Source organism: Macrotis lagotis, chromosome 8, assembly GCF_037893015.1.
Source record: "Macrotis lagotis isolate mMagLag1 chromosome 8, bilby.v1.9.chrom.fasta, whole genome shotgun sequence".
Classification (NCBI taxonomy): domain Eukaryota; kingdom Metazoa; phylum Chordata; class Mammalia; order Peramelemorphia; family Peramelidae; genus Macrotis; species Macrotis lagotis.
The window spans coordinates 128954732-128968412 of record NC_133665.1 but is presented as its reverse complement, the minus strand read 5'-3'; the positions used below and the strand labels follow the sequence as shown (position 1 = coordinate 128968412).

The 13681-nt window shown below is 37.7% G+C and overlaps 1 protein-coding gene across 3 annotated transcripts in view; it reads left to right on the top strand.

The window, feature by feature from the left end:
• The window catches only part of XYLB (xylulokinase), a 242555-nt gene that overhangs the window by 31211 nt on the left and 197663 nt on the right, over positions 1 to 13681 (top strand). For all 3 annotated transcript variants that reach the window (XM_074198327.1, XM_074198329.1, XM_074198328.1), the window contains 4 exons: positions 1687 to 1756; positions 3093 to 3173; positions 9734 to 9820; positions 11357 to 11485. In XM_074198327.1, coding sequence (XP_074054428.1) covers positions 1745 to 1756; positions 3093 to 3173; positions 9734 to 9820; positions 11357 to 11485 — 309 coding nt within the window. In that variant the 5' untranslated portion in view covers positions 1687 to 1744. The remainder of the gene's footprint in view (positions 1 to 1686; positions 1757 to 3092; positions 3174 to 9733; positions 9821 to 11356; positions 11486 to 13681) is intronic.

Here is a 13681-nt window from a genome sequence, read left to right as displayed (position 1 = left end):
TAGATGGCTGATCCTTGCTTTGAGTCCAAAACTAAGTCCAGTGAGTAGAGGTTACAGAATGGCAAATAGAGACCAGATGCAAAAAGGTAAAGCTTTCTAACAATTTGAATCATACATGTATGGGATGGACTGCTTTGGAAGGTAATAAATTTATTATCATGAGAGGTCTTCAAGCAAAAAGTTGGGTATGTACCTTCAGTTAGAGAGTGCACTAATGTTCAGGTATAAGTTGGAGTAGCCACTTTCAAACCTTTCAAAGCCACCCAATTCTGTGATTCTAGGATCCACAGAACTGAGGCTGAGACATCTTTAGAGTTTGTGTTTCTTAGGAGGAAGTGCAAGAGTAGAACCTCAAAAAAAACCCATCTATTGCTTTCTTGCTCAGATGTTTCAATCAGATCCAACTCTCAGTGACTCCTTTTGGGGTTTTCTTTGCAGAGATACTGGAGTGATTTGATTTCTTTCTCCAACTCTTTTTAAAGATGAGGAAACTGAGGCAAATAAGGTGAAGTGACTTGTCCAGGGTCATAGTAAATGTCTGAGACAAGGAAGAATGAGTCTTTTTGATTCCAACCCAACATTGTCTCCACTGTGGCACCTCTCTACCCTAACTATTGCTAATAACTAGCATTTCTATAGCTTGTAGCAGTTTCAGGGTTACAAAGCATTTTCCACATGCTATTTTATTTGATTCTCACAAAATTCTGTGAGGCAGGTGTTGATAATTATCCTCTCAAATGAGGAAATTGAGACAGAGAGAGAGAGAAAGTGATTTGCTGAGGATTACATATCTAGAATTTGAGGCAGGATTCAAATTCAGGTCTTTCTAACTCCAAGTCCAACACTCTGTTAACTGTAGTGTTATTGCCTCTTATTGTTATTGCATTATACTATCCCATTCCAATCCCTCTTTTTTTTAAGGTTTTTTTTTTTGAAAGACAAATGGGGTTAAGTGGCTTGCCCAAGGCCACACAGCTAGGTAATTATTAAGTGTCTGAGACCAGATTTGAACTCAGGTATTCCTGACTCCAGGGCTGGTACTCTATCTGCTGTGCCACCTAGCCACCCCGCAATCCCTCTTTTTAAAAATCTACTTTTTTCTTTTCACTCCTTTCCTCCTTTCACTTCCCTCATTTATTTTATACCATTTCTAAAGAGCTGAAATAAAGCCTGCCACTGAGCAATAATCTGGTGAATTTTGAGACAAGTAGGAGGGTCATTTAGATAATCTAAGTTAAATAGATCTAGTTTTTTCTAACAAAAAAAAATTTGAAAGGAGAGGGTCTGCATTAAATGTACAGGTTTGGCTTTTTGGGGGTAGTTAGGTAGTTCAGTCCAGAGTGCTGGGCTCATTTTCCTGGGTTCAGATTTGACCTCAGACATTTCCTAGCTGTATGACCTTGGACAAGTCATTTAACTCTATTTGCCTCCGTTTCCTAATCTGTAAAATGAACTTGAGAAGAAAATGGCAAACCACTACGAAATCTTTGCCAAAAAACCTCAAATGGGGTCAAGAAGAAATTGACAACAGCAATAAACAAATAACAAATATGGCTTCAGGGAGGCTAGAACTGGAAAGGAATAGTGCAGTTCAATTGAATTATCTTAGAAACAGAGGAAATAATAAGCTCAAACTCCTATTTCTTTATCCCCCTACTAAAGGACTTTGATTTTTTTTCCCTCCAGGACCCAGGGCGGAGTGCATGTTCATAGAGACAAACTCACAGTAACTTCTCCTGTTTTAATGTGGGTTAAGGTAAGAACCAAAGCTAACCATTGCCAATTCCTTTGATTGATTTACCTATGAACCCTTTATACCATTCTGAGCCCATGGTGCCTTTTAATGAAATAGACTTCATATGTTCCTTATGATCTAAGATGCCCCTTGTTTTCATAGTTTTAATACTCAAATGTGCAAAAAAGGAATGGTAAAATCTCATCGGTTGATTGATAGACCTTGCTTTTGAGGATCAAAAAAAGATGGGCAAGGCAAGCGTCATCTCTGGTGACCAAATGATGACCATTTGCTTATATTGAACAAGAAAGGTCTGGAAGTACCAAAATAAGTTGGGAAATTTTCCAAAGAATCAAGGCTTCCCACCCATTCTGAATGTGAACATGGAATTTAAGTAAAACAGGATGGAGATATCTTTGTCAGCATTCTTGTGGTTTTACAAGTGAGCTTCCTAAATGGGATAGTGAACATTACATTGAAGTTTGAGTCCTACTATAAAGACCTACTAAAACAACCTATTTTTATCTAATTATCCCTACATGATTTAGGCAAAATTTCAAACTGATTAATACTGATTGGAATAGAGTAGGTTTTACTTTTGTCATCATTTGGCTTAGTACATAGCAATAAAGACCTGAAAGTAAGGATTGTGTCTATTTTATAGTAGAGGTAAGAGAATTGTGGTTTAATGAAAAAAGCATTCAACTGGTAGCCTGAAGCTCAGGCTTGGGGCCCCACTTCTGACGTTACCAACGTTATGAGTTTGAATAATTCTCTTTGCATGTCTGAGCCTTCCTAATTTCCTCAGCTGTATATGACCTCTTATTGAAGGTCCATCCCAATCCTGAACTTATGCTCCTATGATTCATAAGTATGAATTTTTAATGATTTCTAATCTTCCTTCTACTCTAAATCCTATGAACCAATGATTCTAGCCATTGAAAACCTCAAAACTTGCTCCTATTTATTTCATAAAATCAGGTTATTGACTATTCAAGAAGCAAGAAAAACAAATATTTTCATATTAAAATTTGGGTCACTCTGTGGTTATTAATACTGAGTCCCTTGAAGACAAAATGAAAGGAAAAGAGGGTTTTAAGATTAGTGATTTGTAATTCAACTGGTTTAAGGAGTTTTTTTGGGGGTAGTTGAACTTTTTTCTTTTGATTGGTTCCTATTTACTTAATTAATTTATTCCACTGCTTAAGAAATCCCTAGTCATTAGATAATTCTTCATTATCTGCTGCAGAGCCCTCATCCATAATGGTAGGCACTTAAAAATTTAATTTTGAGGATTGTGCATTTGCCTAATTCTGTAGTTCATTACAATCACTCTTGATTCTCTTTTTCTCCTTAGGCCTTGGATATAATCTTGGAGAAGATGAAGTCTTCTGGTTTCAACTTTTCCCGAGTCAGAGCTTTGTCTGGGGCTGGCCAGGTCGGTTTATAAAAGCAAAACCATAAATAACTTAATCATGTACTGTAGCATTGCGGTAGAGTTTTACAAACCACATAATTACCCTGCTTAGAAAAGGGAACTCATCTCTGTTGGTAAGAGGCAAATGACTCCTATGGCATTATTACTGGGAAATTGTATTTAGAAACAATTCTAGGTTTTTAATGCTTATTCTCATAAAAAATGTTTTCTATAGTAAAATGAAACTGTCTTGTTGCTATTATGAAATATCATTTCTGAATCTCTTTAGCTACTGATGATCACATTATTGATTATGACAGAGTAGTGATAGACCTGCACTTCTGAAAAGATTGAAGGTGGAAAACCAAATTAAATGTATGATGTAAGGGAGAGAACTCTGGACTGGTTATCAGGAATACCTGATTAGAATCCTATCCTAGACAGATATTAGCTGTATAATTAAGGCATGCCACTCAATCTCTCTCAGGGTTAATTTCTTCATCTGTAAAATCGGATAATAATATCTACTTTAAAAATTTGGCGTCTGAACAACTTCCAGAGACCAAATCTGAGTCATGGGGCCATGTATATCACCGTGCATGAAAATCTTCACCCTCAGCCCTTCATCCATCTTTTTTCTCTGAGAGTTCAAATTACATCAATACTTTTTATTGCCTTGAGAAAGGACATGTCTGATTGTTCTACTCATAATTCTTCTGATTTACCAGACCAAAATATTCTTCCCTGATCACCACTCCCTTAACTGTGTTGTCCTCTTCCAGAATGTGAGCTTTTGAATTTATGCATTTAGAACAGTTTGATTAATAGCAAGTACTTTTACATGCTTGCTCACTCTTCCCTCCCTCTCCTTTTTCCCTTCTTTTCCTCCCTCTCATTCCTTCTCTCCCTCCCTCCCTTCCTTCCTCCCTCCCATCCTCCCTACTTTCTCCCTCCCTCTCTTCCCCTCCCCCTCTTCCCTCCCTCCCTTCCTCCTTTCCTTCTTTCCTTCCTTCCTTCCTTCCTTCCTCCCTCCCTTCCTTCCTCCCTCCCTCCCTCCCTCCCTCCCTCCCTCCCTCCCTCCCTCCCTCCTCCCTCCCTCCCTCCCTCCCTCCCTCCCTCCCTTCCTTCCTTCCTTCCTTCCTTCCTTCCTTCCTTCCTTCCTTCCTTCCTTCCTTCCTCTTTCTTCTTTTCCTCTCTCCCTTCCCCTTCTCTTCCTTCTTTTTTCCATTCATAGAATCATTTTTGATAATCAAATGGGATAATATTTACAAAGTACTTTGCAAACCTTAAGATACTACATAAAAGGTAGCTTTTATAATTATTGTTATTGTTGCTGTTAATAACATACTGCAAAATAAGACAGCCAAGGATAAAAATGGAGCAGAGAGTCACTAAAGGAAGCCAAGGGAACAGTTGCTAACTTATATCTGAGATAGGCTAATGATTACATTTGAGCACTGAATTAGGCTTTAGGTTTTCAGGTAATGAGGGCAAAAAAATCAGGTTATATCATTTTCTTATTAACAATAGAAAAGAAGCATACATTCATTTGCAGGCATGTTTTTTTTGGTCCTGAATTTACAGACAGAAATATATGACATATCTTCTAGCTGCAATTTTGTAAAATATATGGAAACTCTGCTTAAATGGTTTCCTCTTATGTAGACATTCAATCTTCACTTCTTAATAGGGGCTTGTCCATAATGGCTAAAGCAAGAGACCTACCCTGTCTGATTTCATTTGTCCATAATGGGTGGGTCAAGGGAGGCTACTGTTTATTGGAGAAAGACCCAGGATGTCAGCATCTAGAGGGAGTTGTGCCTGGATGTAAAGATTAGTTAAAGATAAATTGAAGAGGATGAGAGAGACAAAGACAGCCTTCTTCTATGACTGGAAAGAGAGCCCTTGGCTATATTGAAAAGAAAGAAGTGGAACTGTGAGAGTGTATCTGTTATGGCATTTTTGTACCTAGGAGTCCCAGGAAGAAAAAATTTGTAGCTATGGATCAAACAGGATGAATAACTACACTGGAGAGATGTCAACAAGCACCATATTGGCTGCCAAAACCAAACAAAGCGGAAGTGCAAGGGTAGGGGTAGGGGTGAGGTTCTGTACTAACTCTATCTGCTCATGAACAGGAGAGATTGTTTTCTCATTTCCCCATTTGTTTCCTCTAGTAATTATATTTTCACAAGAGCTTTTAGGAGGTTGTTTCCATGCACAAATTTCATGCATGAGAGGGAAGAGAAAGGTAGAAAATTAAGGGTGATTCTGTGATTTGTTTAATTTTTTTGCATCTTCTATCATCTTTTAATTAAGTACTTTGCTATTTGAGTTGGGATTCCTCCATAGTCTCTGAGTAGATAGACCTTGTTCAGCAGAATGGAGGTTGAGCATTCTTTGTATCATTTGTATTAATAGTATCCTACTAAGCCCAAAGGAAGCTTTGACTTCAAAGATATCTGTGGTACTTTGTTGTAGCTTATGATATATTTCTATATCCACTCTCAATAATCTATAAAGCTAATTAGAACCTCTGCTGTGAGTACCATTCTTGCTTCTCCATCTTCCTGCTTGAAATCATCACCTGAATATTAGTGGGCATCTCAAACGCACTGCACCCATAAATGAATTCATCACTTTCTGCCTGTTCCTTACTCCATGTTCACCATTTCTGTTGATGGCACCTGAGCTTCCATTTACTTAGGCTTAAATTTTGAAAGTCATTTTTTTCTTTCCTCACACCCACACTCTACATCCAGTCATTTGCTAGGACTTATTGATTTCACATAGTCTCATTTGTCCTTGCCTTTCCATTTATTCTGCCACCAGCTTAGTTCAGACCCTAATCACATCTCACCTGGGTTATTATTATAGATTCCCAGCGTTTCCTCCCTCTTGTCTCTTATTCTGACTAGTCTATATTTCATAGTATAACCAAAACAGTCTTTCTAATGCACATGTATACATACCATTTCTCTGCTCAAAAACCTTCCATGACTTCCATCAGATAACATATAAACTCCTTAGCCTCACATCAGAGGCTACTCGTACTCTGACTCTAATCACTTTGTCTAGTTGTATTTCACATTATTCCTGTTCATATATTCTATGTTCTAGCTAAACAGAACTGTTAATTATCATTCTTAGATCTGGGTTTGTATTTTTCAACCTTTGTGTATTTGTACAGTTTGTCCCCATGTCTGTATCACATGCCCTCAGATCTTTGTGGGTCATACCCCTTCTTCTTCAAGAAATAGCACAAATACCATTTCCTTCATGAAGCCTTTCATTTTCCCACCAGGCAAAAGTGATCTTTTCCCTTCTTTGTATTTTCTTATCGCAATTTATCCACATACCCTCTATCACATTCTTTTATTATACTTTATTGTGCAAAAATATGTATTGTAGGATATAAGATCATTGAGGGGAGGGATTGTGCCATTTTTTTGTCACCATAAAATCAGAACTTTAGAGGTGGAGGAGACTCCAATATCCTTATAGTCTATTGCATGTCTGAAAAAAAAATCCTTTTTATATACTACCTTTTCTATAAGGGGTCATTTAGCCTCTTCTAAAAGATCTCCAATGGGCAAGAACCTGCCTCCTCTCAATCTTTGAAATTTGAGTACTTAATATTTTGGGGGGGAATTGATCTATCATTGGTATAGGGACCTCCTACTGAAGAAATGTCTTCTACCAATACAGATTGTCACCTGTTTTTCCATCTAAAATTTTAGAGAGTTTCTTGGGGACATTAAAAAACTGTGACTTGCTCAGAGTCATTATCAAGTTATTATATTTTAGAGGCAACTCTTGAACCCAGGTCTTCTTGACTCTAAAGGTTGACTCTATCCATTATGCCACATTATTTCTTACCTTTCACATAGTAGGTGCAAAATAAATATTTGCTTAATGGATGATGACATCCTATAATACTAACCTTCTATAAGAACTGAGTTTAGAACGTGATACCTTGATGGCATTTCAGTAGTGGTATTTCTGTGGGAAAATGAGATATCAGGGTCAGGTACCTGACACCTTTTAAAAGATCCAGCCCTGGACTTTAAACCTTTCCAAATTGTGTGAACTTTCCAGAGCCTCAAATCATCCTTGAAACTGGGCCCAGAGACTTTTTCCCTTGACTTCAGACCTTTCTCCTTTGCTAATTTCTTAACTACATTGATCACTGAGCCCCAGTCAAACCTTCTCTTGACCTTCTTGATCCTTCAGTTTGCTAATCTTCTTGGATTTAGTGGTCTGCCTCTCTACCTGGTCTAATTCTTTTATTTCTACTATCATCACTGCCTGATGCAGCTGACATCTAACTGCCTCTTTTGTTTTGATTTTACTCTTTCCTCCACACATGCTAGTCCACAAGAGTTCATTTTCAAGAGAAAAGTGTTTATACTAAATAAAAAGCTTGAGTAAGTCTAGAGAAGTAGGTATAAAACAAAAATGATGCCATCTCAGGCTTCTGATCAAATTATTTAAAATTTCTTGGACCTAAATGGACCTTCACAATTCTATTTAGGTGTACATCTTACAACCATATTGTATTCTCTTTTTCTTGACTTCTGAATGACTTTTGATTATATTATTAATTAATATAACATTAATTAAATTAACATGTAATATATAATTATAATATAGTACAATAATATATATTGATATATAATAATATATATATTAATATTTCAATACTTTTATGCTATTTTGGGATTTGCCCATCACATTTGTTGATTCTAAAATCCTAGGCATACTCTGAGCCAACCAGGGAACCTTTTGATTGTTGACTGAATTTTTGGACTTTGTCTACTCCTTTTCCTGTCTAATCATTGACTATCTAACATGATCTTTTCTCTCTGACCAAAGAAAGAATGAGATAATAGCAAAGGTCATAAAAACAACTCCTTTCATTACATTTCCTAGCTATATTGGGATAGAACTTGGTGAACTAGCCAAATGGAGTGTTAACATGTCTATTAGACTGACTCATGCAAATATAGTATTGGATGTCTTAAGCATACCTTTGCCAGAAGCTGGATCACTGTCAATTCATGACTGTATTTTCTAGCCAGGGGTACTGATGTTCCATGATGGGAAAAGTGAGAGGTAGATGCTGAAAGCCATCTGACATATGGGGGAACAACAGTTTAAGAGCTGGATTTGTAGCTAAAAGTAAGAAAAGGCAAGTCATTAAGCTCCATAACAGTAACCCTTTGGCTAATGATATCTGTGTTATTCTCCCTATTATTTATTTCCTAAATAACATCATAATGTGGTAATACCTGAGACTGATTAATACCTTTCTGGTTTAAGATATACACACCACTGGTCTAGATCTTTGTAATGGGGGGATTTTTGACTATTTTCTAGATTCTTTCACTTAAAGATCCAAGGCATAGAGAGAATGAGACAGGGGAATAAATGAGAATTAACTACTGAGTGGCATTGTCCTCAACTTTTCAGGGTCTTTATTTTCTCATCTATAAAATGAGGGGTTGAAGTCTGAAATCTCTTCTAACGCCAAGTTCTAAGATCCTTGAAGCTAGGAAGGTTAATTTTTTTTTTTTTTGAGTAGGTGACACATTTGACCTCAAGGTAAATTTGACTTCAAGGAACTGTTTATTTCCTCCAGTTTACTTTTCCTGCCATTAGGGTATGATGTTCATTTAAGGCAAGGTCCCCTCACTGGGTCTCACTCCTTAATTTGTTCTACTTGATGAACATTCCATGTACCAAAAAACCAAACCCAAATTCAAACTGCCACTAAAGGTAGAATTGTTAATAAAAGAAGGTAAGTTTTTTAGTTTGTGACAGACAAGTAGACAATTCTGTTAACAAGTGGTGGCCATACACTAGTAGGGAATGTGGTGAGATAAAGGTTCTGAAATATTTTGCAGTGTGTGTGTGTGTGTGTGTGTGTGTGTGTGTGTGTGTGTAGTGGTATGGAAAAAAATTGTCTTTGAGGTATATGTTTAGTAGTGACCTTGCTGGGTCAGATGGCATGAAGAATTTAGTGACTTTGGGGGCATAATTCCAAATCAAGGCACTCATTTTGCAGATGACACATCTGACACCAAGAGAAGTTAAATGACCTGCCCAAGGTCACATAGATATTAAACATCAGGAGTGGATGTAAAGCCTAGGTCCTTTTACTTTTTAGCCAGTGCTTTTTATACAATGATGTAGATTATATCTTATTTTTCCTATTTAGTAGATATTCTTCATGATTTACAATGATGGGAAAGAAGTCATTATGATGGATATTCTTTTGAATTTAGGACTTTCTCCCTTAACTAGGCTGATCTTCAGATTAGACTTGCATTCATCACCAGGTTTGTGCTCAAAACCCTTCTAGCTTTAAGGATCTGTCCGAGTTTATGTCCTGCTTGCAAAGCCTTTGAGAATACATTGTTACCCTTCTGAAACATCCAAGAAAGACTTTACAGGGAGGATTTTTTTCTAAACTTATTTACTGTTAGAAACAACAAATATTTCTCAGGATTGATAGATTTTTGATAATTCCTTCAAGTAAAGAATAAAGAGAGATTTCTTTTTGCTTATCTGTTTTCTAGCAACATGGAAGTGTCTACTGGAAAAGAGGGGCTTGCCAAATTTTGAGGAATTTATTACCTGATCTTCCTTTACACCAGCAATTAAAGGTAAATACCTAATCAGCCAGTTTCCCTCTCTTCTTTCTGCTCTTTGCTCTGGTTCATTTTATGGGTTGAGGTGAGAGATATAACAAGGTACCTTCTAGGTCCTGAAAAACTGATGGCTTTTATCTACTGATAATAGGCAAAGAGCATGATGAAAGCTGCAAAAATGCCATTTTAGCCATTGCTGCATATGTGGATCCCATTTTATAGCAGCTTTTAAATGAGTTTATTGGTCTGGCAGTTAACTGGCCCTATAATGCAATTACAAGGAACTTGAGAGATCTTATTTCCCTTGTAACTCAAGGTAATTGTTATTGGGCTTATTTATAGAGATGATATAGAAATGACTATAAAATATGTAGCTTCCCTTCCTCGTAGCAAATGTGAACTATATAGACTCGGAGTGGTCTCTTCTTTGTGGACACAGTACTATACTGTAGCACAGTAGACTATGTGCTTCAGTTCAAGAAGTAGGTGAAGGCATAAAAGTTCAATGAAATCATATTTTTATCGTTGTTAGCACTCACTCCCCTCTTGAATGTAACTGAGTGAATTTCTTTTAATCTTGGCCTAGTCCGGGAAATGCTGAATGTTTAGTCTTCTCTGGTCTTCTTGCAACATCAGAGATGACTAACCATTAGCTTTTTTATTTTTAATTCATATATTGTGGTATAATAGGAAAAGCCTTTGGTGAGAAGTCAAAAGTATCTAGGTTCTAGTCCTTACTTTGCCACTCATAATTACAAATATAGGCCAAGAAGTGAGTGGAGGGTTTGTGATCTTCTTTCTATTTGTGTGTGTGTGTGTGTGTGTGTATGTGTGTGTGTTAGGGGTGAGGCAGTCCAGAGACTGAATTTGTCAGAGCTAGGACCTAGTCACATTTTGCCTTTGCAAGTATTAAAGCAGGGCTAAAGAAACTTTTATTTTTTGTTGTTCTTTGTTTTGGGTGTGAGTTAAAAAGAGACAGAGACAGAGACAGAGGTAGAGGAAGAGGCAGAGTATGTAAGCTGGGGTGGGGGAAGAGAAGAGAGAGGGAGATAGATTGATTTAGGAGTCATTTACATAAGCTAAAGACAGAAAAGAAGATGGTCAATCATTGAACCTTGTGGAATGTCTCTAGACCATAGGAGCATAGAGGAGATCCACTGAAGACAGAGGGAAATAAAAAAGGAAGGTAGGAGTACAATATTATGGAATTCAAGAAGAAAAGAAAATTTCATAGTTAGTGTAATCATAAATGCTAGAGTTTAAAGGGAACCCAGAGATAATCTTGATGATCAAGTATCAAAGGTGGGGCTAGACCCAGGGTCTCCTGACCCCTTCCAGTTCTTTCTTCTCACATTGCCATTTTTTGAGTGCCTGTCTTCCAAAGAATTTAGAGAGGTATTGTATGTCCCAACACAAACCTATGAAATATTTGGTCCAGACCTTTTATTCAATTGTTGACAGGCACTCTTACTTAGATGATTTCCTTCAGAAGACTTTGTACCTCTGACCTAGTTGTCGTGATCATTTCATTTGTGGTTTCTTTTTCATCAGTCCTCTTTCTCAGTCTCTGACTGCCCCATCTGGATGGATTCTAGCACCACAGTGGAATGCCGCAACTTGGAGAAAGCTGTTAAAGGAGCCCAGAATCTCAGTGATCTCACAGGGTCCCGGGCCTATGAGGTAGGCATGGGATGGTAGCTGACTGTTCCCTGTAAGTGGCTGCTATGGATCAATGGACCTTAGGAAGAGGGTGGGGTTGTCAAAACAAGTGAAAGAAGTATATTAGGAATAAAAACACTGTCAAAGGAACAGAGGATGCTACTTCTATTTGGCATCAGTACAAAGAAGCTCATTAGTTGGGGCAAAAAAATAAATTGGAGTCAGGGTGGCTAGGTGGTGGAGTGGACAGAGCACTGCCCTGGAGTCAGGAGGACCTGAGTTCAAATCCAGTCTCAGACACTTAATAATAATTACCCAGCTGTGTGACCTTAGTCAAGTCACTTAACCCCATTGCCTTGCAAAAATAAAAACAAAAAAAATCAGAGTTATGAGATCCTAGAGCTTAAAGGGACCTTAGTGAACAACATCTAATCCAACCACCACTTTTTAAAAAAAAATGAGAAAATTGGCTTCTCCCAAATTGTCATTGTCTTTATTATTGTTTGACTGTGTTCTTGAAGTCCATAGCATCAGGGAAGTAATGCCATGCCATGCAAGTGAGTTGGGATTTAAGTGAGGGGATGCTTTCCAAGTCATCAGTCTCAATTTCACCTTCAGAGCCATCTGTATCCAATGGCCACATGTGAATCAGGAGACTAGAAATGGCCCTGGATAAAGTTGGAGGCTGTAGCTTTTTAAAGGTCACTGTTAGACGATTCATTAATTAAGGTTAGATAAGAGAGAGATGAGGCAAATAGACCAGGAATGACCACTTCCAAAAAGGAAGATAAAAACTGTTGGGAGGGTTTTTATTGCTTAGTATCATCATCCAACAATTTGAACCCTGGCCCTTTAACTTCTTACCTGGCTAGAAGGAGGTATATTCTTCCCTTCTGCTGTGATTCTTAGGGAACTAGGTACAGTAAAGATCTGAATTCAAATCCAACCTCAAATACTTACTTGTTGTGTGAAGCTAGGCAAGTCATTTATTCCCTCTTACCTTCTATTTGCAGTTTCCTCTATTGTAAAATGGAGATAATAATAATAATGCCTAGTTCATAAAGTTGTTTTCAGAATCAAATGAGATAATATTTAAAAGCTCTTGGGGCAATGTAGGTATTATATGAACTTCAGTTATTATTAGCGAGCTTCATTTCCTGTTTTGTGAACTCTGAGGATCTCTAGCATACATCTTCCCCTTGATGACACAGCCTCCCTGACCACCCTTTCCAGGTACTGGTTGCACCTTTATACATTCTCCTTGGCTCACTGGTTGAAAGCAGGGAAGTTGGAATGCTCCTTGTTCTCCACAGTTACTTCCAGGTTCTTCCCCTTCCTCCAACAGTTATTAACCTCTCTTCCTTTGAGTTTCATGTTATTTGTACTTACCACTTAATCAAAATCCTAGTAGTTGCCTGTAGACTTCTAGATCATTCCCTTTCCTTCTTCAATGAGTTTGATATCTGACTCAGATTTTTTTTTTGTTCTATCCAACTCTTGCCCTCATACTAGGGGGCTTCAAAATACATATTGACTCTTCTACAACTACTCTAAACACTGGATATGTGCTGGGGATTAAAGTCTTAAGAAGACTGGAGAAGTAGGAAGCAGCTAGGTAATGGAGGGATTTAATTGCCAAATCAAACATTTTGTATTTTCTCCTGCAGGCTATAGGGAGTTTATTGAGTAGGGGGTGCTATGATAAGACCTGTGCTCACTTTAGTAGATGAATAGAGGATGTTTTTGGTTGGAAGAGACTTGAGGAAGGCAGATGGATCAGCTGGCTATTGCAATAGTCCTGTTATGAAGGCCTGCTCCAGGGTATGGGTAGTGCCAGAGGAGATAAGGGGGCATATTGAAGAGATGCTGCAAAGGTGAAATCCATAGACATGGGAATCAGCTTGGATATGAGAAGACAGGTGAGAATAGTAAAGAAGACTCAAGGATCACCCCTAGGTTAAAAATACGAGGGATTGTAAAGATGGTGCTATCCTCTCCAGTAATAGGGAAGATGGGGGCAATTCAGGGGGAAAGAAAATTTCTTTTATTGAATTTAAGATGTCTACTACATATCTAGTTAGAAATGTCAGAAAGGCATTGAAATTCAGGATTGTGGGTCATCAGAGTGATTGAGGCAGTAGGTAGATTTGAGAATCATTAGCATAGAAAAGAAAATTAAATACATGGGAGATGATGAGACCACCAAGTGAAGTAGTA